Source organism: Magallana gigas, chromosome 10 (assembly GCF_963853765.1).
Source record: "Magallana gigas chromosome 10, xbMagGiga1.1, whole genome shotgun sequence".
NCBI classification, from domain to species: domain Eukaryota; kingdom Metazoa; phylum Mollusca; class Bivalvia; order Ostreida; family Ostreidae; genus Magallana; species Magallana gigas.
In genome coordinates, this window is record NC_088862.1 from 7272542 (window position 1) to 7296506 (window position 23965).

General features: G+C 32.4%; 2 protein-coding genes across 2 annotated transcripts; one reads left to right on the top strand and one right to left on the bottom strand.

Annotated features, from left to right (window-relative positions):
* The first annotated feature begins 7581 nt into the window (after window positions 1-7581).
* LOC136272346 (uncharacterized) lies at window positions 7582-12317 on the top strand. Its single transcript, XM_066073809.1, has 7 exons — window positions 7582-7788; window positions 8705-8824; window positions 9537-9580; window positions 9769-9867; window positions 10241-10327; window positions 11481-11567; window positions 12047-12317. The coding sequence occupies exons 2-7, from the start codon at window positions 8706-8708 to the stop codon at window positions 12067-12069; spliced, it is 459 nt and encodes a 152-aa protein (XP_065929881.1). The 5' UTR covers window positions 7582-7788; window position 8705; the 3' UTR covers window positions 12070-12317.
* A 6189-nt stretch (window positions 12318-18506) lies between these two features.
* Window positions 18507-22186, bottom strand: LOC136272298 (T-box protein 12-like). Its single transcript, XM_066073676.1, has 7 exons — window positions 21780-22186; window positions 21169-21436; window positions 20800-20996; window positions 19778-19897; window positions 19401-19447; window positions 19041-19139; window positions 18507-18760 (listed from the first exon to the last, which is right to left on the bottom strand). Exons 1-7 carry the CDS (start codon window positions 22178-22180, stop codon window positions 18657-18659), a joined length of 1236 nt encoding a protein of 411 aa, XP_065929748.1. The 5' UTR covers window positions 22181-22186; the 3' UTR covers window positions 18507-18656.
* Window positions 22187-23965: the final 1779 nt, after the last annotated feature.

Sequence of the window (23965 nt, forward strand, 5' to 3'; positions counted from 1 at the left end):
ATTGCCTCAACTCGAAGCAAAAAAAAAAACCGTTTTTTTTTTTAAAAACACAAGGTTTATGACCGTTGCGTCATATATGAATGTAGAGTGACAGTCATTAAATTTTAATAAAAAAGAAACAAAATTACAAAAAAAAGGAGATGGATAAATGATATGTGGTAGGCCCTTTTCGCTCGCCAGACGTGTAATAATGTCTATGCATGATTCACCCTATGTCTGAGGTGTTTATTGGAAGGATTAAAGTGTGCCACCTAACATGCACAGAAGACATGGCTATGGAACGCCATAGCTGCCTTATGTGCCTATTTCATGTGAAGATGGTGCTTTATTATATTATGCTGTGGTTATTTCATGTGAAGATGGTGCTTTATTATATGAAGGTGCTGCTTTATTATATGAAGATGGTGCTTTATTATATGAAGATGGTGCTTTTTTATATGAAGATGGTGCTTTATTATATGAAGGTGGTGCTTTATTATATGAAGATGGTGCTTTATTATATGAAGGTGGAGCTTTATTATATGAAGATGGTGCTTTATTATATGAAGATGGTGCTTTTTTATGTGATGATGCTTTTTTATGTGAAGGTGTTTTTTTATGTGAAGATGGTGCTTTATTATATGATGGTGCTTTTTTATATGATGGTGCTTTTTAATGTGAAGGTGGTCACTCGGAACTCTTCTTATTTTTGAATACTGGGTTAACCATTTATGTATTATCTCGAAATATTGAAAGTAAAACAAAAAATTGATGCGATCAAAATCCATTTGATACACTTTTGCTAGTTCCTCTTTTTTCTAGCACAATTAGTATATAAGCTATCGAGAAGATCTAGCTGTGTACGACTTTACCCCAACCGAACTTGCATCTATTAAGTGACAACTATGTAATAACGGAATATTACAAGAATTAAAGCCTAGTAACGTTTTCCTGAAAAGCAGAAAATTGAATTTAATAATTATTTGTGTTTCAGCGAAGGTTATGCCCTTGCAATCTGATTAAAATAAGATCTTTGATCCGCTCTTAATTGGGAGTTGATTTCAATCAACTCTCCTATGCAGTTACTCAGACAAACCGAAAGTGAAACAGTGTTTGGACCTCATCACAAATCATCGCTGCTGACAAGACTTAGTTCTTGAACATAATTGATAAATTCGATGTAATGTATGCTAAAGAATTGTTTTTCAAGGAAACTTATTTATAAATAGCTTGAAAATAGTCAGATTTTAAATGGTACGAACAATTAAGATATTTTTTGTAGTCGTATGTATTCCTACGCCAGAGTTCAATATAGTCTCGTTCAACTCGACGCTCGGCTGTCTCCGTAAATCTCCGACAAGCAGAGAGTCTCCCTTGCTTGTCGGAGATTTACAGTGTCAGCCGAGCGTTTGGTTGAACGAGACTATAGAGTTCAATATTGCTTGGATTCATACAATTTTGGAGAAATATTTCTATTACTGATACATAGTTTGATTGAATTAATTTTATCTTTAAATATTATTTAAGATGATTCGTATGGGGGGTTTCTCGACATTCTTGTCGAAAAAGTCCAAAAATTCATATTATAAAAATGTGCGTAATTCAAATACAAATTAGAAACTACATGTACTTGTCATGCAAAATAACATATCATTGATTTTAAAATAAATAATCATCGACAAAATCAACTCTCGTCAGTTCTTCAGTACTTTGATTTTGTTATTGTCATCGCCCAGTCGGTCTTCGTTATTGATGACCGTTCCTCTTTAACCTAAGTGGTGAGTTGGACGAAGAGCTCACATTCTGAGTGTTTCAAAACAAAACATTATAAAAAAACAAATAAAGGAACGGATTGAGGATCTGATTTTAAACAGACTGATGCTCTAGGTGATAGGATTTGACTTGAAGATAAAGTAAGGGAAAGTCATAGGGAAAGGTCTACTATACTATAATATAGCTCAAAGAAGGTCCTTTTATAAGTGGTAAAGGCAAAAGTAAAATGTCAAGAAATACTGACAAAATATTGTATTATTCAATTAATCATATTTGTCAATTCAGTTGAGATTAAGTCGTACAGTTCATCTTGTAACATAAATACTTATTATGCTAAAAAAAGAGAAACTAGCAATTGTGTATTAAATGGATTTTAACTGTATCAATTTTGTTCTAGTTTCAAAATTTCGAGATAATAAATGTTTAACTCAGTCTTCAGAAATAAAGTTCCGAGTGACCATCTTCACATTAAAAAGCACCATCATATAAAAAAGCACCATCTTCATATAACAAAGCACCATCATCACATAAAAAAGCACCATCTTCATATAATAAGGCACCACCTTCATATAATAAAGCACCATCTTCATATAATAAAGCACCATCTTCACATAAAAAATCACCATCTTCATATAATAAAGCACCACCTTCATATAATAAGGCACCATCTTCATATAATAAAGCACCATCTTCATATAATAAAGCACCATCTTCACATGAAATAACCACAGCATAATATAATAAAGCACCATCTACATATAAAATAGCCACATAAGGCAGCTATGGCGTTCCATACATGGCCAATACATCTTGTCTCATGGCGAAGTCACGTTGAAATATGCATTTAATTACATCGTCAATCTTGGTAAGGTTGGTGGAGTTAATCATTTACCTCAAACCACTGAAAAAATGAGAAAATACCAGTTACATCTGTGAGGTTTTTTTCCTCACACTGTTTAATATTTAAGTTTTGTAACAATAACTGATACATGCCCAAATCAAGGATGATATTTCCATTCAACCCAACGCAACAATAACAAAATCGGGTATTATATTTAAGCATCACGAGAACACGACGACGATGATAGGCCATGTGATGTTTTAATCATAATGATAATATTTTAAGGATTTCTACTTCCTGATGATATATTAAAAAAAATAAAACTTCACTCGCTGTTTTTTTAGGGCGAAGGGGCCAAAAAAATATGGTAATTGCAAAATAATTGTTGCAAGCTAATAACAAAGACGTGTTCAAAAATACACAAGCGTACTGCAATTAATAAAGCTAGTGATCCAAATCAACCCATTTTTTAGTTGCACTTTCCATACAGTGAGATATACCTACGCGTATTATTATACATGTACATTTATTGCATGATTATGAGGGAAATATGTATTTCCCAAGGGCAATATATTGAGGTATAATACATATATAATAAAAAATATATATTGATGTTAATTACATGTCTAATCGAACATCTTGTTACACCAATTGTGTAACATTATGATTCCGAATATGGACCAAACTTGCTTATATAGCAGTTAAACTACGCACACCCCCATTATATGGCTTTCCCAAAAGCGAAGTACATTTCCGAACGCGGAGGACACTGCCGACGCGGAGCATTAGTAAATTTCCAAGATTAAACGTTCCAATAAAATGTTTACTTCAAATTTCTTTTGGGTCTTAATCATAAAGAGATGATTTCCCTTGTAAATGCTACAAAATTATATTAAATCAAGCATTACTTTTTTTTCCGATTTTGGTGTTTAAACTTCGAAATTGTCAATTGATTTGGAAACAATTAATCTAAGCAACAAGCATTGCCATTTCAACACAATTTCATCAAATACAAATCTGTCAAAATAAAAAAAATCTACAATATCTTTGTTTCTCGTCAATATCTTAACTTTGTATTGAATATGAGCGTTTGAAGGGAACAGGCTAGATAAAGATCGGATTGTCCAAAGGCGGATGCTGGTTCTGCTGAACTTGAGGAATACGCTGAAATGGAACGGACTAAACGCGGAGGAAAGTTTTGTTGATAATGTCCACACTTAAGATTTTTTGCCTTTCATTCCTTTCATACAGTTCGTATTATATTTTTATTTAAGTCTTAAAATAGTTTATTTAGTTCTCTATGTACCATTTGTATTAATTGACAGTAAAAGGGAAAGGCATGGAAACGTTTCACTCAATTCATAAAAAGATCCTTTTTTTCTAGAAATTAATTCAAACTTTTCCTGGGACATATTTGGTAGTCATATCAGCTATTGTCACGAAAAAAGGACCGTTCACATCATACTTAAAAGTGACGATTTGTACAAAATGTGACTTATACTGAGGTGAACCAAGCTGTATAAAATCGGCATGGAGTACCGATCAGACCCAACCTAACAACAGAATAAACCCCAACTAAACCATGGGGTTTACTTTTTGAAAATTTGGGTCCACTCGGGGTTTACTTTGGGTTTACTTGGAAATTGTATTTGAGGTCAACTGTACGCACTGAAGTGTGGAATAGACCCGTATTTTATCTTACCATCCTACTGCCTGTAATTCCTGCCCCTTGAATATTCCGAATACACAGTTAGCATCTGTTTTCAGGGGTATATTTCTGACAGGATTTACTCTCTGTGTCCACTCTGGGTTTACTCTGGGTCCACTCTAGAAAACCTGGAGTAAACCCAGAAAGTAAACCCAGGGTTTAGTTGGGGTTTACTTTCTGTTAGGTTGGGTCTGATTGGTACTGTATTTTATCATTTGTAACGCCCATATATCATCGAGAAAATAACATAGAATAGATGCATGCAACTATTTTTACGGTATTATTGTCAGTTAAAGATATACAATTCAAAAGACATAATAGATCATTGCATCGAAAATACAATGTGTACAGCAGGTCACGTGATACATGTACTCACATCGTCAGTGGTTGCTTGATGTCGCAACCTCTAAATATAGAATGTCGAAAAAAAAATTAAAATATAGAGAACTTCGTGTGTAGCCCAACCCCACAAAACATCCCTGACGAAAACGAACTTAGAAAGTGTTATAATTGTTACATTGTATTGGAACTGAAAAGAAACCCACCCACAAAATTATTTACCTAAGAATAAACAAAAATCCCACATTCCACCAAATTGCCCCCCCCCCCCTCCCCCTCGAATTAAAATGATTCCACGGAAGATCTTGGATGTGCATTTTCTATATACAGCTCCTTTTCCTCTTCTAGTACAAAATACCTATGGAAAGCCATTGGGATCCCCTATTCGGCTTTCCATTCAAAAGTTATTAATAAAAGGATGTGCGATTCTTTAAAATGTTTCCAGCAGAATACATTTTATATATTTACACACTGAGTAAAACTGCAAACGGGCTACAGATGGTAAACATGTGACATGGAACAGACATTCAAAACCACAGACAGGTACAAACTCAGACATATAATTGCTTCGGTGCTTTTTCTTTGATATTTTTATTGCTATATGTATGTTTAAACACATGTTTGAAGGGAACAGGGTCGATAAAAATTAGATTATCTGAATAAGATTTTACTTACTAGATGTAGAACAAGAAGCATACACTTGTAGAACGCGGAGCTTTGTATTGCGGTCTGAAGCCTCAAGGCGTGTTGTGTTCCAGGAATTCTTGCCAACCTTGTTTCGTTCTACTTTCACCATCCGTCGCCACGTTGACATTGGGCGTTCTCATTTTGTCTGGAAGGAGTTAATCTTCTTTTCCTCTGTTTTCGTGAGGTTACACGTCTCACATCCATATAATAATACGGAGAGGACTAGGCTTTTGAAAAGAGAGATTTTAATCTCACTGCTGATGTTTGTAACTTTCCAAATATTGTCTAGCCTCCTGAAGGATGCACAGGCCATTGCTATCCTCTTCCTAATGTCGGCTCTGCCTCCGCTGTCCGTGATGTTATTGGCGCCCAGGTACATGAAGCTGCCCACCCCCTCAACTTCACTGTTCCTGACATTAAGGCTGGCTTCTCTCTTACTGTTGACCTTCAGCACCTTGCATTTCTTGGCATTGCGCTTCAAACCAACCTTAGCTGAGTTGTCTTCCAGCTTTGTTGTCTTGTACTGGAGATGGTTCATAGTAGATGCCAGCAAAGCCACGTCGTCCGCGGACTCGAGGTCTTCAAGCATGATGGTGAAGTCTCATTGAATTCCGGTTTATTCTTCTTTGACTGTATGTTGCATCACCCAGTCTGTTATCAAAAGGAACAAGAATCCTGACACGAAGCAGCCTTGCTTTACGCCGGTCATAGACTCATAGCAGGAAAAGGGGTTGTGGTCTCATTGTCTTTAATTTCAGAACATTGGAAGTCTTTGTAAGGTGATTTGCCCATTTGGATCAGTTTATTTGGTATATCTTACTTTCTCATGATGATCCAAAGACTGTCTCTGTGCACTGAGTCGAAGGCCTTCTCAAAATCCACGAAGTGACTATATACATAGTAGCATTTCACTCACTGGCCTAGCTGCTTCAGGATATTTTTTAAGATGAACATCTGGTCGACAGTCCCTCTATCTATCCAGAAACCCGTCTGTTATTTTCTTAATGAGCGGTCTATGCCGACCTGTCTTTTAATACATACCACACACAAACCAAATTGTCCTCCTTTTCCAACGGTTCTTCGTCGGAAGATTCAGAAGTACAATCATTGGATATCAAAGTCCCCATGTCTTTTCTGCCTAGTTTAAGGGTAAGATAAGGGACGGATTGGGATCTGATTTAGATATATTGGGTGAGGCTTTTGCTCCTGCGACATGGGACTGTAATGTTATCTTTAAAGGGTATCTTCCTCTTCATATTTGGAACTGAACTGATTTGTTCAATTCAAGTTCTATAGGAACAGAGATGATACGTCGAATGCATCAAGCGAGACTTTTCTTTTGCGACATGGGTTTGTTTTGTTACCTTTAGAAATCAATTAATTAAGGACCGATTTCTTTATTTTGATATCTTAAAAGATGATTAACACAACAGGAAAGTATGTATGTGTTAAGATTTTAATTTAAGATTGTTTTAAAACATGTTTTATGGAAAATCAATGGCAGACTCCATACAATGTGATTGAATTATAAAAGCAATATCTGATTTTAAACTAACTTAAATTGGTTGAGGACGAATGATTCACAACAAATAAATATACATGATGATTAAGGAAAAGCTAAATAAATAAATGATATAACATTCAAAATTCTTTTGTTGTCAGAGCAAAACAAAATGGCTTTACTAACTTCAATTACTTTTTTATATGAATAAGTTAATACGCCGTTTCTACATAAAAGTATCGATGACGAAATGAAGAAAAACCAATTTTGTGTCAGATGAAACCTTTTTTTATTTCAGGAGAATGTTTCCGTATGTCGAGTTCACATTGAGAGATATCATGGATTCTTTGCGATTGTATGACATTATGTTAAATAATATAACCTCAGCTTAAAAAATCGTTATTAATGCGTAGACAACAAATGGAAACATGTTTCAGAAACAGAATAAGAATTTGATCACAACTAATCTATTCAAGCGTAACCAGATTTTCTTTGACAACGTTAGAAATAGAAATTTATTTCCATCTTTAAATAGTGTGAAACATCATGGGAGCCGCTGTAAATGTGGAATTGTGAGCTGTTCTGTGTAACAACAAGTCTTTTTCTTATTGGCTAGGAATGTGTAAATGTCTTGATATTAATATTAACAATGCGATCATTGGAAGGCGTTTAGTGAACGCCTTTTAGGCCTACACATATGTACGTAATATATAAGAGCAAAGTGACAACTAGACACCCAGTGTTTGCTTTTATTTACAGCTCACGCATCGACCAAGGCATAAGCATCTTGTGTGAGTTCATCAAAAGACAAGAAGAGGAAGAATTTTCTGTTCTGCAAAATCAAACAGCTGCATCAACATTTATTGCGGCTGTGTTTTACCCTAGAAGGGAACTGGTGATCACAAATCTTCATTTCAACAATTATCCGTGTTTGGAAACCCTACGTTACCGCGGCATTAGGTAAAATTTTTGAAATTCAATTTGAATATCAATGAAAATGAAAGCAATCATAGTCATAGATTCGACGCAGAATACTTTAAAATTATTTTGGTATATTTTTTTCAGTGCATTCTTGGAATCGTTTGCAGATTAATTTGCGTTTTAAAATACGAAACAAAACAAAATTTAAAAAAGTATGCAATTCTAGACTCGCCTAGACTAATCGGCTTTATAATTATTTCGGAAATGTTTTTCTGTGCATGCTTGGATAGCGGCAATTTTAAAAGCTTTGAATTTGTCCTTCAGCATTCTGTCATTCAGTGTGCAAGCATATTCGTTTGCAGTTTAGTATGCATTATGCAATAATCTAAGATACAAAACAAAAAACAATAATAAAAATAGTAATAGAAAAACAGCAAAAAGCGGATAATAAAGGGTTTAGTTGTGCGAAAAAGAAATATGACAGAACACTGTTATCCATCCACCATAATTGGTAAACTATGAATTTCTAATAAAATAGCTAGACAAGTCTATTTCTCTTGTAATACTGGATTTTATTGATTAAGCTATTCTGGTCTGTTTAAAGAGATGACGTCATACAATAGTTATTAGTAACGTATGAGTAGGGTATGCAATTCTAGATTCGCCTAGACAAATCAATTTTCTCAGTTTGCAGGTGGTTGATGTAACGCAATAAATCTAGGCTTTTGGTTTCCATGGTTTATTTAATGTTATTAACGCATAGTGTGAATAACGTTATATCTGTAAAAATGTCATTTTGTTTTTATTAGAATTTTAGAAAATTTAAACATGAAACTCATTGACACATATTCAAAATTATAAGATTTTGCAGACATACTATTAGAACCTTATTAAAATCAAATCATTTGGTCTTTTTAAATGTTTATATTATTTTTCTGTATTTTTGTCTATTTAGAATGAAGAAGCTTTCTAACAGCTCTGCAAATAGAAAATGTTACAAAAGTCATCCAAACAAACGCACAAAATCAATAGCCCACGCTAGAGCTCGGCGTTTCGATGGAAGCGACCGTTCACAGTAAGTTGATGGAAATGAGTTGATAAATCAAAATAAATTACTGAACACAGGATTCTTTTGCCCCGTGTTGTTTAATATCCTCTACAATTGTTAACGGTTCTGCAACGTCTTGAGTTCGCCCAGATGCAGTGTGTTAAGAAAGAAATAATTTGAGACATTTGATTTCGCCCATTGTTAGATTTGCCTGCTGACGACGTGGAAGAAAGGAGCAAAAATAAATTGGAGACAAAGTTCTCCTTGTATACAGCATATTTTTTGAATTTTTAATGATCCTTAAATTGTATTAATAATAGAATTACTAGTTAAGCGCTGAATAATAAGTATCTTTCTAATTAGTAAAAAAGAAAATAGTTTCTTAGTACGCTGTTTTCGCTTGCTGCGTTTTACAAAAGAACTTACGACAGAGTCGTAAATATTTTCAGTCTAATGGAGCGGTCTTTGATGAACAGAATTTATATCAAACCATTCATTTATATCCATTTTGATTTCCATAATTATATTTTACAACTATTACAATAAAATATTGATTAGTTTGTGATTAATAAATATTCATTAATTGGTCGTAAGTCGGTTCCTATGGTCTAAGTATAAATTCAGTACTTTTCAATATTTACATTTTTTAAATATAGTTTATCTTGACTTGTTTGATGAGTAGAATTAATGATGGATTTTGAAAAGTATTCTTTAACAAAAGTTACTGTTTACATTTTAGACCTTCTTTATTATCCATCGACGCCTCCAACAGAAGGAGACAAAGTACGTACACAAACATATACTGATGCTGAATATGCTTAAACTTATGATCTGGAGCATTTTGTCAATAAATTTTTGTTGCTAAAATAACTATCAACTAAAATGAGAGGGTTGTAAAAAATCCTTATTTAAACTGAACATATTTTGGGGAATTAAATTCAAGTTAGTCAATTGTTGGTGCTTTTATCCAGGAGAATTCTCGTCGGGAGGATCACTTGTAAAGAATGACCAGGGAACTCAATCAGAAATATCAATGGCAGATGGAACCCTTTGGTCCATGTTTCCATTGTGTAAGTTCAAAACACTATCAATCAAGGTGGGTTTTTTTCGGGGGTTTTTTTTTTGGGGGGGGGGGGGGGAGGTGGGTTGGATGGGAGTGGGTGGAAGGGCTAGGTGCAGAGGCGAGTAATATTATGTATCTATACTAAATTTATTTATTTTTTATCTTTCTTATTATTAAGTTAAAATTAAATGTTGAGTAACTAAAGGTGTTAAACTGTTGATCATTAATTTCAATTACAGCACAAACACTATTAACACGATTTTTCATTATCATGGTTGTAAAATTGTTAAATATTTATTAAATAAACATTTATAAAATTACCGCACAAACACTATTAACACGATTTTCATTATTACGTTTTTTTATCACAATTCTATTAGGTCCTTTTGATTGGAGTTCCTCGGACACGGCGTCATTTCCGGATTTTCCTCGCTGTAACAATTTGGACATCAACTTATTGCTACAAGGTTTTTGATTCTTATGATAAACTCATAAAACAAATATTTCATTACTTGTTGCTGATATTTACTATTTAGTCTTACAGAAAATACAAGTTATTCAACAAGTTTTATAATGTATGAAAAAATTAAAATTTATAGTTTTTATATTTCTTACTTGTTAGAAATAAGACGGAAAAATGAGTGGCGACATTAAAATTTCAAAGCAGTGGCGGTCAAAACTGACGATAACCACGTGATAATTTGGATAATGCATACTAATCATAATATGCATAAAAGCAATACGTCCTTATCATTGATTTATGACCTTAATATGACACAGTTATATTATGTACATGCCTACATGCATAATTAACTAACATAAAATACACTTTTGCTTTTATCACGGACGAATGGAAGAAATGGAAAATGTTAATAATTCTAAATAGACACAAACATAATAGATATTTTTTCTTAGCAGCTTACTGATTGGCTAAAACCAAACATTCTAAGAAAATAACATGTTATTATCACCCTCACGTAACGGTTAAAGTGGATATAATAATTGATTTTTTTCTACTTTGCTATAATTGGTTATCATTAGTCCAATGAAATTATGTGTTTTTCTTAGTGGTTTCGGCAATAAATTTAGCTTGATGTTCAGAAAATAAAAAAAGGTGATGAAATAACAACGAATGTATTATGTTTATATTATTTTGTGACTGGATCATATAATAAAGGTGATGAAATAACAACGAATGTATCATGTTTATATTATTTTGTCACGTGATCATATAATAAAACTATTACTGTTTTGGCTTTTTATCAGTACAATAGATCGTATAGACCGAAATAAACTTATCATAACTATGTCATTATATTGCATAAATTCATTAAGAAGTGTAAAAAGATATTTAAATAATATGTTTTATCATCTTATCGACCTAAAATACATACATGTACAAACTATGTTTTGTATACAGGGTTATTTTCGCCCCATGCAATTTTTGCCCTTCTTCACTTGCATACGACTTCTGCCCGTCTTGAATTCGCCCTGATGTAGTTGTGTTAACAGAGATATTATTTTTGACATAGAATTCGTATAAATAATAATGTATAAATAATATGATTGTTTTAAAAGCTGGCACATATACTAGAATATTTTATATTTCCTTACTTAAAGCATTTCAAACTCAATGGGAGCCTACCACAGAACAAGACATGAAACAGATGACCGAGCATCTTGAAGAACTCAAAACAAGGATTCAAAGTAAGAATGTTTCTTATAAAGGTATATTTTGCTTACATAAACAAAGCCCGCTGCCTATATGTAATTTATAAGTGTAATATAATTACATATTCAAATATGATCAATTCAAATCAAATCAATTAAACTAATGCATTGGTAAATTTAAATACATGTAGCATTGCAACGGTATAAAAGAATGTTATTTTCTTGGATAAAAAAATTAAAAGTGTATATGCTTTGCATGTATATAAGACTATATATATCGATACTTTGTATATCTCTAAAAACAAACTTTAAAAACGTTAATACTCATTAATAAAATAATAATTGGGAAAAACGAATGTATAAAAATAGAAAAACCAAAACAAATATAAAAACGAATAAAAAAAAGAAGATGAGTTTTATCGTTTATCAAGTTCTGATCACAATGCACTTATCCATTTGAGTAGATAACAGTTCAATTGCGTACTGGTAAGTACTTATTGTTTTTTCCCCCACAGAATGGCTCAAAGACAATGAATGAAAAGCGGTCCTTTCTTCTCCTGCAATTGTTTCTATCATTTTGAGCAAGTTACAGAGATAACGCAGCAGATAAAAAGTTTCTTTGGGTTGATATTATCTTTACTTTATGTATCAATGAATTGATGATCATAAGCTATTTGATATTTTGAAAGATGTTATTATATCAATAGTGCCTGTTTAGGAGGGTAAGAGTTGAAATTGACACCCCGGGAAAACTATTGTCAACCTACGCGAAGCGGATGTTGACAATGGTTTTCGAGGGGTGTCAATTTCAACTCTTACCCTCCTAAACAGGCACAATTTATTTTATTATACTGAATGTTTCAATTTTAAAGAAAACTTTACTACTCTTATATATGAATGACGTGAATTCTTTGGCGAACGGTTCGCGCATAGTTTACGCGCATGTAACAATTCGTTGTGTTACCCGTTGCTAAGTGTGTTGCTTACGCTTAGGTTATAGAACGGATTATCAACTGCGTCTTAACCAATCAGATTTCAGTATTTTACATGAAAGTATAATAATATGATTTAACAACTTCTAGATAAATTAAAAATGTCCATAATAGGTTTTCGGGTATCAAAAAAGGTCATGTCTGTTTCATTTTTGTTTAGATGTGTTTACATGGTGTTATTTGTGTTGTTGTGCATAAATTGTATTTTTTATTTTTTATTACCTTCTTCTTAATTTTTCAATTCACTTTACAAAAGTAAAAAAATGAAAAGAAGGTTTTGAAATAGAAGAAATATTGTATTAAGTTAAATGATCTTTTGTTTTGTCCATGAATCTATAGGTGTATAAGAGTTCATAAATTATACTTATAAATCAAAATGGTGAGCTATTGAAATGGACGGAAAAATGATTATAATAGCAATGTACGATCATGTAAATTGAATATGTTTTGACAACCAATCTTATTGTACACAAAAAATAAATATAGTCTCAAAAAATCATACTTTGCTTTTTTATTGACCTGAAGCAATACTTAGAATACTTTTGTTTTATCAGCTATTTGCATTGTTTGTTTCTCAGAAAGGGATAAAAGATGAATGCTTTTAACAAAATAAAAATAACAAACAACTGTATATGCAAACTGTCAACATATGAATCACATGGATTGTTTTTTTCGAACATGAAATAAAATCTAAAGACTATTTTAAAAGTTTTCAAGCAATTTCAGATCGGACATTCAAAACTTTTCTCTTTGAATAATATTTTGATATCCAAAATACAACCAAAAATTCAATTTGGGCTGGAAATGTTAAGTGAAATATTTTAATTCTGATTGTAACACATAATTTGATTGGCTAAACAAGTTCCTATATATCGTGTAACATAACCCTGGACAGTTTAATACTTCTGTTATAACTTAATGAATGAATCACGCCAAAGTGCAATTTGTGTATCATTTAGGTAAAAAGATTACAAAAAGCATACATATATAATGGTCCCTCATCCGAGCATTATTTTAAGAGTGTGAAGGATAAGATCCATTATATGTTATAAGCCTAAGGCTCAATAGGTATCGTATAGCATGGTTATCTTTTGTAGCATAACATTAAAACGGGTGATCATTTGACAACACAGAACCTTACCTCTTTAAAAAGGCCTGTCCGAGCGCGGCAACCATCTTAAACGAATTTGTGACAACCCCCCTACAGGGTTTGGGAAACAAAACAAAAGGCGTCTGTAGGTGGGTATATGATATCCTCTTAGGCCTCAGACGCATAACATTAGTTTATCATATTTGTGAAACGTAATTGAAGGCAAAGGTGTTCTTGGCCTTGACGTTTTTACAGGAGTTTGAATTTGTAATCCGGTTTTATCATTGAAAATACTCATATAAAATCTAAATTCAAAACTGATAGGCTTTTTGCTTTTGCGGTAGTAGTTATTGCCCAGAGTGCTACTAATTTAAGAGACATCATTTTGAGATTCAATGTTTGAAGTGGACATAGACCACAAAAAATCGCTTTGAAACATCCATCGCCGCTTACATTTACAGGAAGTCTCAGGAGGCCTATATTAAGAATATCTTTTAATCATTGTTGAAATCAATGTCTGGTTGTTAATCTTTTTTACATTGAAAAAAATGAGTTAAAAAAATAATTGATTTATGTTAAAATTTATAACTGAATATTAGAACATTCACTTCAGAAAGTTGACAGAGATTAATTTTCCATTAAATGCACTATTCAACCCACTTTTCTTCTGTTTCCAGATAAAACATAAGTTATCAAGGATAATTTCCTTACCAAGGGATGAAACTCTCCCATGTATCAGTAGAGTTTTGTGTCTTGACAACCTAGTAGGAATAGATATTAAAATTGATTTCAATAATGAAAACCAACTATGTATTATTCAAAGAAGAGAAATGATAATATGCTTTTATTCATAATTCTCCCAAATAAACCTAATAGAAAGAAATATCAGATTTTAACATTCATTCTTTTGAATCTTAGAAATTTCTACAAAACAATTATGCACAAACATATTTAAATCCCTATATATTTTTTGCTAACATAATAATATGTTTTCCTATACATCAATTTCCGATTTGAATTAAATCCAATGATCTAGAAGACATACTGTCCGTCGCATTGACATTAGTTCCTACAGTCGTCGTGTTATCGGATTTAATCCTAATGTGACAATTGGTATAACTTTCAAAAATGATTTCAATATATTTAAGTTTCAAATATATGCATTCTAGCTTCTAACAACGACCATTGACCTTCAGTGTATTTGTCACTAAAACTTGCCCCCAGTCCTAAATGGATGCGTTTGTTTCAACCAAATAATCAATATGTAGATTTTTAATTAGTCTTCTATTAAATTTCTCAACATCGTGTATCAACTATGTAATTTCTTAAACAATTTCCTCTGAATTATGTGTTATTAAAGCAAAGCAGGAATTTTTCAACTTTTATTTTTGCTTTGAATGTATAAACAGTTAGACCAATCGAAGACGCAAACTTCCGTATCGGAACCGAATGTTCTTGCATTGTTTCTAATATAATGTCATGATTTTAGAGATCATTTCTTCAGGATAGAAAAATCTTAAATTTTATCGATTAAATAATAAGCCCACAAATTTAATCTTTGACTTTGTGTCTTCAATGACTTTTAATGATTTTTTGAGAAACCAAGATAATCTAAATCACTCATTACTATTTCACTTTTGCTTCAAAACTCTTGTTAATAATAAGAGAACCGTTGATAATGTAACAAAACTGTATCCATTGCTCTGAAAGCTGCAAAAACTGGTTTATATACCTTAGTTAAAACCTCTCGGTGCTGAGGCTACATAGTAATACATTAATTTATACAAAATATTATTCCATTAGAATGCCAACATTTTTGTAAAATCTGGATGAATACTAACTATAAAATAAGCATCTTTTGGATCAATACAAATCAAATAATCATATTTTTTAATTGCAGAATCTCTTGTCTGTTATGTTAGTTTTTTACAAACTCATTAAAATTTGACCTTTTTAAATTAATTATTGGTCTTTGAGAGCCATCTCTTTGTGGTTCAAGAATAAATTTGAAATAAATTTATTTGTTGGAACGTCAACTTCTTCAATTCCATTCTTTGCTAATAAAGTTTCTGCCTCATTGTGAAAAAAAGTGCAGATTCATTTAATTTTAGTCTTTAAATTGAGATCCCAAATTGTATGCTTTGGTACACATGAAAACAACACTACATATCAAATGCAATGATAACTTCTAAAAGCCGTAAGGCGATATGTAATTGAATATATTCATCGACAGTCTAGCACATGTTAGTTTGCGAAAGACACTTCTGGATTACTCTAGCGTTAGCAATTACTTTATTTCAAAAATACCATGGCCATCAATTGTGTCTTTCCTATGACGAAAGCGGTAATTATGACTGTGTTAATCTTTTTTAAGCTTTTAAAAGGATTTAAAGACAACACGTAGGTTTTTGATTCAATGACACAAAGTGTTTTTGGGCAATAACAAAATATCAGTATATTATATGGCAATGTTAGGTATGATTGATTAAGTAAAATAACAAAGCTTGTTTTCGAAACCAATTTCGCTTTTGTATCATTTTTTTACTAAAATTTTGATATTTGTTCAGGGTATGTTTACATTTAAAAAAGTGACAATTTAACTAACTTATGCACAATCAGTACTTTTTAAAGTCTTACTTTGTGCAATGATGGTGTCAGCTTTTTTTAAAAATGACATTCGGATTTTTATAAGTACATTTAAAATTTTAAAAATTAAATAAAGTAAGAAATATTGGAATGAGAAATCTCGCACCTTGCGCTGTGTAATTTAGAAATTTAGAAAGGACACAAATGACCCCCCCCCCCCCTTCATATTTTTTTCAGATCTTGAAATCCCTTAAATAAGTCTGTAGCTGCGCAGTTCGACAGCTGTTCTGAGTGATTAAAAAGGCATTGTCCTGTTCTTGTTTGCATGCTTTTAAAACAAAATGACATGTAGGACTTCATATTTATTGTTTTTATATCTTTTGGCAACATTTTTGGCCAGTTTCGGGCAGAAACAAGCCAGTTCAAGAAAAGTTTACATTCTTATCCTTAAATTTACAAGATAGCTGCACATCCCCTTAAGAGTCCGGCCCTTAATTGATACTGCGCATTACTTTCACGCCGCCAACTTTCGAATATGTTACATGACCTACTAGTATTTTTTTTAATGTTGCAAACTCTTTTGACTCTATCAAAGCTTGAATTAGCTATTTGTCAATTTCAAAACCAAATCGTGGCTCCTCAGAGTATTGGACATGTTCAATTGTCGTTACCACGTTCACGTCAATACTAGGGACCACGCAATTTTCTGTGCCAAGGCACATGTCAACATTCATTAGAATCTCTATGTGTGCATTGAAAATCTTGCTTGTGGCCAAGCAGCAAAAAGGATTTTTAACCAAAATATTTTGCGATGTAATGAACGTAACAATCTCCCATCCTGATCTTAACGACATTTTAAGATACATTTAAACCAATGTTAAACATTACTCAAATTGACATATGCATCAGAATACAAAAGATGTGGAGTATATATTGGTTTGGGGCAATCGCATAAGCAGTTAAATGCGTTATTATAGGCAGTGTTTTGAGACTAGCCTTTTGTTAGCTGTGGGTATTTAGTTCCCGGTTGAAAGATAAGTTGGAAGACCGGGAACCTAAGGTTCCATGTGCGTTTTAAAGTTGCAATTTACGGCGAACTAAATATTACGCTAATTTTGGAATGATTATTCTAATTTTATCAAAAATTTTGCGGAAAAAATAGTTTTATTACATTTTACACGCAGTTTACTACTGTAATCTATACAGGCCTTTGACTTTCTCAGAAATACGCTAACCGACATCGTGGAATAAAGTTAATTTCACGCACAGATTTTGTGAGTCGCTTTATTTTGCATAAAATCAAACTACACCAGTTCACTTTACTGGGCTGGAGATGGTGCCCAAAAGAATACTGTAAACCAACTTTTATACGCGTGCAAGAAATTTTTGCGAGGTTCGCGAGAGCCTCATCGTCGCAAAAATTTCTCGCCGCGGACGAGTATTTACCATATAATCGTAATTTTAAAAAAGGCTTGGTCGCAAAAATAAGTCGTTGCGAACCAGTTAATTTTAGGGAAATTGCGAAATAAAGTTGTCGCGAATAATATTTGGTTTACAGTAATTTTTGGCAAGTGAAGTGACGATATTTGTAGTAAATTGTCTGAGGATATTTTGTAAAAGATATGTTTTAAAAATAAGACTAATCAGTCAAAAACTAGCGCAATTTTTGCGTCGTGAATTGCTAGTTTTTAATATGTACGGAACTGTAGCTCCCAGTTCGTACCTCTGAATGTTACAAACCTTCAGCTAGATATAGTTTTTTTTGCATCTTCCAAAGTCAAGGGTTTCTGATCCGCTCCACTCTACATAAACCCTTGACTGAAAAGACAATACATATGCGGGTTAACGATTACGCCATCTAGTGATTTTACTTATTTATTGAATTTTGTGATTTCTTGCTCTGACCAATTAGAGAATGCGTTATAAACAGAAACAATAAAGCAACGTGGCTGCTCCCATTAACAAAATCGAATTTGTACAAAAGATGGATTCACTAGGACTTAAAACCGACAGCAGTAAGTCAAATACTTTCTAGTCCGTCTCAAATTTATTTGACAATGGTTCAACATTGATCAATGCACACTTAACAACATTATTAAAACAGCGCTTCTTATTGGATCATGCAAACTTGTATGACACCAACCAGCGTACGATGTTTCTAACCCAGTTAAACTATGCCTATTCGGTCAAGGGTTTATGTAGAGTCGAGCGGATCAGAAACCCTTGAGTTGGAAAGATGCCTTTTTGGAGAACTTGGAAGGAATAAAAGTGCATTAAAAACAAACAAAATCGAAATATTTTCTCCACAGACATTTATTTCAATGAAAATATAACATGAAAATAATACAAAAGCAATCTATTTTTCACCAAGATTTTCCTCTAGCAATTCTCGATTTAAAATATATACATATTCTTGTTGCAAGGAATTCTCTTCTCTACAGAATATGATTCCACCTGCTACAATGTCTCAAAATATTGCCTCAGTGAGTTGATGTCCGGATTCATATTGCGAGGACATGATGGAGAGGTCGCAATGTTCAAAAGATTCCTCACAATTGGACCTAAATGAAAAGCAAGCCAAACATTTAACAAAACGAATTTTTTTTTTATCGTTGTGTCATATATAATACTGATTTATGACGATGAAGCATTTTTCTTTGTCAAACACACCCCAAATTGATAACAGTAAACAGAATACAATGTATTGTCTTGTGAAATATTCTCTTGTCCTTCAATAACCTTCCCAGAATTTCAATTGATTGTCAACAGAATTCAAAGTATTGTCTTATGAAATATACGTTTATTTAATTTAGTTTATGGAAAGTATCATATAAAACTTACAGACTGGTAACATGCACCATAAGTTTCCATCCGCCATGGACAGTTCTGTTTGAGTGCCTTGATCGTTCTTCAATTCTGATTTTTCGGAGATTGACAAACCTGAAAAGACAAAAATAATTCTAGATTGTTAAGTTTATGTCAGCTATTTAAAAAAAAAAAAAAGAAAACTAAGGAGAGAAAGACCCTATGTCTTTAAACATGTCATTTTAGTACATAAAAACTATTCAAGCTATTTCTCTCCCGACCATTGAATTCAAAATTAATTACTTTATATATATCTCCAATAACACAACTTTAGTCATTATGTAACTTTGTTTGTTTAAATGTGTCACTCGAAAAGTTTTAGGTACGTGTACGTACTTGGTCTCCGTCTGTCGTGTTGCAAGGCCGTGGATTGTGGCGGAAGTCTGAAATGTAGAATTAGTTACTTATAATGTTAGCTTTATATACTGTAGCCTTTTGATATTATACATGTGTAAGCTTTCAAGGAAGAATAAAGTAAGAAAATAATGTCAAATCATTTTTAGAATATAAACTTGTTGAAAATAAGTATATATTTTTTTGGTTTTTTAAATTCTTCATCTTCGTTTTAATGAATTTAGTGTATTGAAGTATTGATAATTAATTGAGGGTAAGTTCCTTTTAGTGTATATTATACATGGTGTGATGGAAAATACAATCATTGGATAGTCAGTACAAAATAAAGAATATACCTTATATGATTTTATAAAACTCACTGTTTGTGGTGAATATCATCAAAGCTTTCCGTGAACACATCCATCCTTGATGATGGGATTCTTTTGTTGTGATGTTGATTAATCTTCTTATCAGAAAGAGAAACTGAAGGCTTTTTCATTCTAAGGAGTAACACAAATAAAGATTAATTTAAAATAATAAAGGTTAGTTTCGATTATAGATAATCAAATAGACAACACTATGCATTGCAAAAAATTATAATTCTGCTATCGTGAAAGTTGACAAATCAATTACTGTGGTTTCATCAATATTCGTTGAATACCAATTTTAATGGATTTCGTGGTTAAGTTGATCCACGAAATTAAATGTTCATTGAAGTGCAATTTCTATTCACACTTTGCATTGACAGGGTCATTAATATTAATGAAACCAAAGTATATCCTATCCTATATCAAGCATCCTTTCCCACTAATAAGCTATTTTCTATCCTAGCTTATCCCTTACCATCCATATAAAGGAATAAAAGATAAACAAATGTGACTAAAAATGATTTTATCAAATAATGTTTTTCTGTAATAATGTACATTTTTGTGGTGAAGATTTAATAATATTTTATCATAGGTATATGTAGTACATGCATTTGATTAAATCTCTTATTACCATTAGAATGAAACCAGGTTACACGTGCGTTCTTGCATAAAGAATATTTAATAGACTTCCTGCTTAGCAGGAAAGGATCTGATTTTTCTAATCATTGGATGGTCATACGTGCGTTTATTTTAATTAAAACAATTCTTTCATTTGCAAACTGTATAGACCTTCTTCCTGAAGTGTCTAAATCAACATGACAAACACGTGACCTGTCCTTCGCCGTTGGGTGTTTTAAATGTTATCTTTACTCAAAATGTAGAAAAAATGTAAAAAAAAAAAAAATCAAAAAAAAAATCAAAAAAAAAATCAATATTTTCAGAAAAAAAACAATAAACAGAAATACAGCGGTATATCATCGTTTGGAAACATATCTTGTTTGGGATACTCATGCAAAACGTAAGATTTGATTTACCTGCTTTTGGGGTACCGGAAGGCTTTGGAATATGGATTGCTCTTGATCTTCAGCTCTGTGACCTCCCTATTGTTGTATGCTGTAACTGCTACAAACGTCGATACAGGAATTGGAATTTCAAGCACAGAAAATCTGTCCGTCTTGTGTTTGATGAGAGATATTCTCACTAAATACTTCTGAAGGGTTCGGAGAGTGAACTGTAAATTGATGCAAAGATACGCAACAATCAACTTATACTTAAATGCTACATGTCAAATGCTACGTAGACAAACCCAATACGATCTTATCGAAATATCAATTAACACATTTATAACCAATAAAGCAAGGCATAAGCCATAATTCTAAGAAGTGACTAAGAAAACAACTTACGATTCCACATTGACAGCTAGGTTGGTTTGAAAGTTTCACATTCTGGAATGATATGATTTTGTCCATCCATTTCGACCCAATTTGTGGAGAATCTGGATGCTTGAAAAAGTTGTTATTAAAATCTTGTTCAGCTTCTCCAATAGCTACCCATTTGTTGTCCACAAATTTAAAATAATTGGTGTCAGCTGGGATTATATCAAACATTATGTCATACAATCCCGCAGGATCCAGGCCTTTCAAGGTGAACTCGACATACGGAAACATTCTCCTGAAATAAAATGGATAATATTTAAAATGATATCAAACCAGATTATCATATGTTAAGAGGGATTATAAATAACTATTACAGTCAATATATTTTGCTTTTCCAACGTCCACAGCTTATGGTAACATGCATATTGTTAAGGTACTCAACACATATCTCAACTCCAATCTATGAAACTACTTGCACATATTCATATATAGGACGTAAAACCAAAGAATTCATTTAAGAAAATTGAAGAGAGAGACCAGGACAGAAGGATGTTGGATAAACGGTGTTTAGGAGTATGTTTCAATGATAAAAGATCTAAAAGACCTTATTTTAAGTCATACTATCTACACATACATACCGTCCTGTTCTGTTGATAATCATTTCAGTTCCTAGTCTGTAGAATTTATTCCAAAGGTTGCCCTTTTCCAATTCTAACGATACGGAACCGTTTTGCAAAGGCGAAAACGTATTTATTGCATTCCCTCTTTCAGTGTCCTCAGACATGCTCTCAGACCCAGAGGTGTTTGGATACCCCGAGGAACCTGCGGTAGACACCGTGTAGGTCTCTGTATCTGATGATTGTACCTCTAGGTCTTCTGACGAAGAAACATTGGAAGAGGATGACAGTGTATTGGAAAGAGACCAATTCACCCTCGGAGATGAATAGGATTGATAAGTTTCAAAGCGCCGCCTCTTTGCTGCAGAGTTTCTTTCTTCTTGATCATTCTTTTCAAGAACGAGATAATCTGTGTAGTCCATTGCAAATGTGTTACCTTAATGAATAAATAAATTGATATTAAACATTTTCGATTCCAATAGATTCTTAAACAAATTGTTAGAATACAACATCGACAATTACGAAGAAACATTAAAAAAATATCTTATAAGAATTTTTTAAACTGTTAGGAAACCCAAGTAATTTGTAAAAATGGTTTTGAATAGTGAAATGTAGTTACATTGAGATACCAAATTACTAAACTCAAAACTTATTTAATTGCAAAAGATAAACATTGCATATGATTTAAGAATATGAAAAAAAGAAATACAGATATGTCATATCATTTCATGAATAAATGTTAAAGAATTTTACTTACTTGTGGTCCTGTCAAAGTTTTGATTTTATGTAGATTGATGATGCCTGTGTGAAATAAATAGATTTCGCGAAATAAAAACTGCGTAATTTCCTTAATGAAAACTCGTTATTCCGCCTTTAGAAGGTTCTAGTTTCTAGTGTTTGCAGAAAACATGGCAACTGATTCGCTAGATTTTTAAAGCATTTTTACTATCAACGCCTACAAACCAGATTAAACTGCTGAAACTGTCAACTTAATATAATTGTTTGTCGGTTTTTTTCCATATTTGGAATCGTGCCATTACACAATTATTCGATATTTCATTATAATTAACACTAGTATATGTAGAACTGCGTAGATAATTCCAAAAAGGTTACTACGTTTCTAGTGATCCCTGCGCAAGAGTTTAATGAGGACGAGTGGTCAGCTTGCCTGTCAGGTCTCCCTTTTATATTTGTAGATATGATAAGCATTACAATAAAGTAATATTCATTAAGGGTAATTCAAAATTCTATTTCTTAAATTTTTTATCATTGAAAACAATACCGTCTCAAAATGGCCAATATCACCCAACCCTCTTAAAAATGTCGTCTCTATTAACTTGTGTTTTACCATTCTTATGAATTAGACACGAAATACAAAGCGTAAAGCGTTTCGCTTTAGGTATTTACATGTACATTTACTTATTGAGTTTTTAAAGCAAAAAAAAACCTGTAGGAACTTTCAAGTCACGATTTTCTCGCATGTGATTAAATCAGAAAAAGCAAACCAGAATGTACAGTATTATCAATATTCCTGAAATACATGTAACTACAAAATAATTTGCTGTCAAGTGTCCTTATATTAATACAATTGCCAATCTATTGTAGTGTCTTCATTTAATTTCTTGGCATTAGATATAAGAATTAAAGTAAATTTTTAAACCATTTGCAGCATAAGAAATTATAAAGAGAATGAATCATACAACGTTACAGATTATCTTTACTGGTTTTGGTTTGATATAATCTATGAGTATTGATTTTGAATTAAATACTATATTCGCAACAAGCAAACAAATGTAGCAGAGCAAGAATGTAGTACATGCATCCAAATAATTACAAGAAGTCATATTGACGCAGGCGTCAAATGGGCCGCAAAAATATAATTGTTCTATGAATCACTGGTTGCTTACATAAAAACGCACCACAAAGAAGAAAATAGAATTGGTGGTTATAATTTTTATGGTAAATTTTAAAATACTTTCAGCAACTTGTTTTGAAGTTTAACATTTTACTATTATCATTAAGAATCGAGTTCGTTACTGTAGGCATTTCTAACGATAATTGTATGACCATTGCCATAGCATAAAGTAATGGAGAACACATTGATTTGTACATTACTCTAATACAAAGTTCAAATCATCATTTTGTTTTCTCTTGGAGATGACGTATTTCAAACCATTTTGGTTTTTTCTTGTTGCATTGTATTGAAT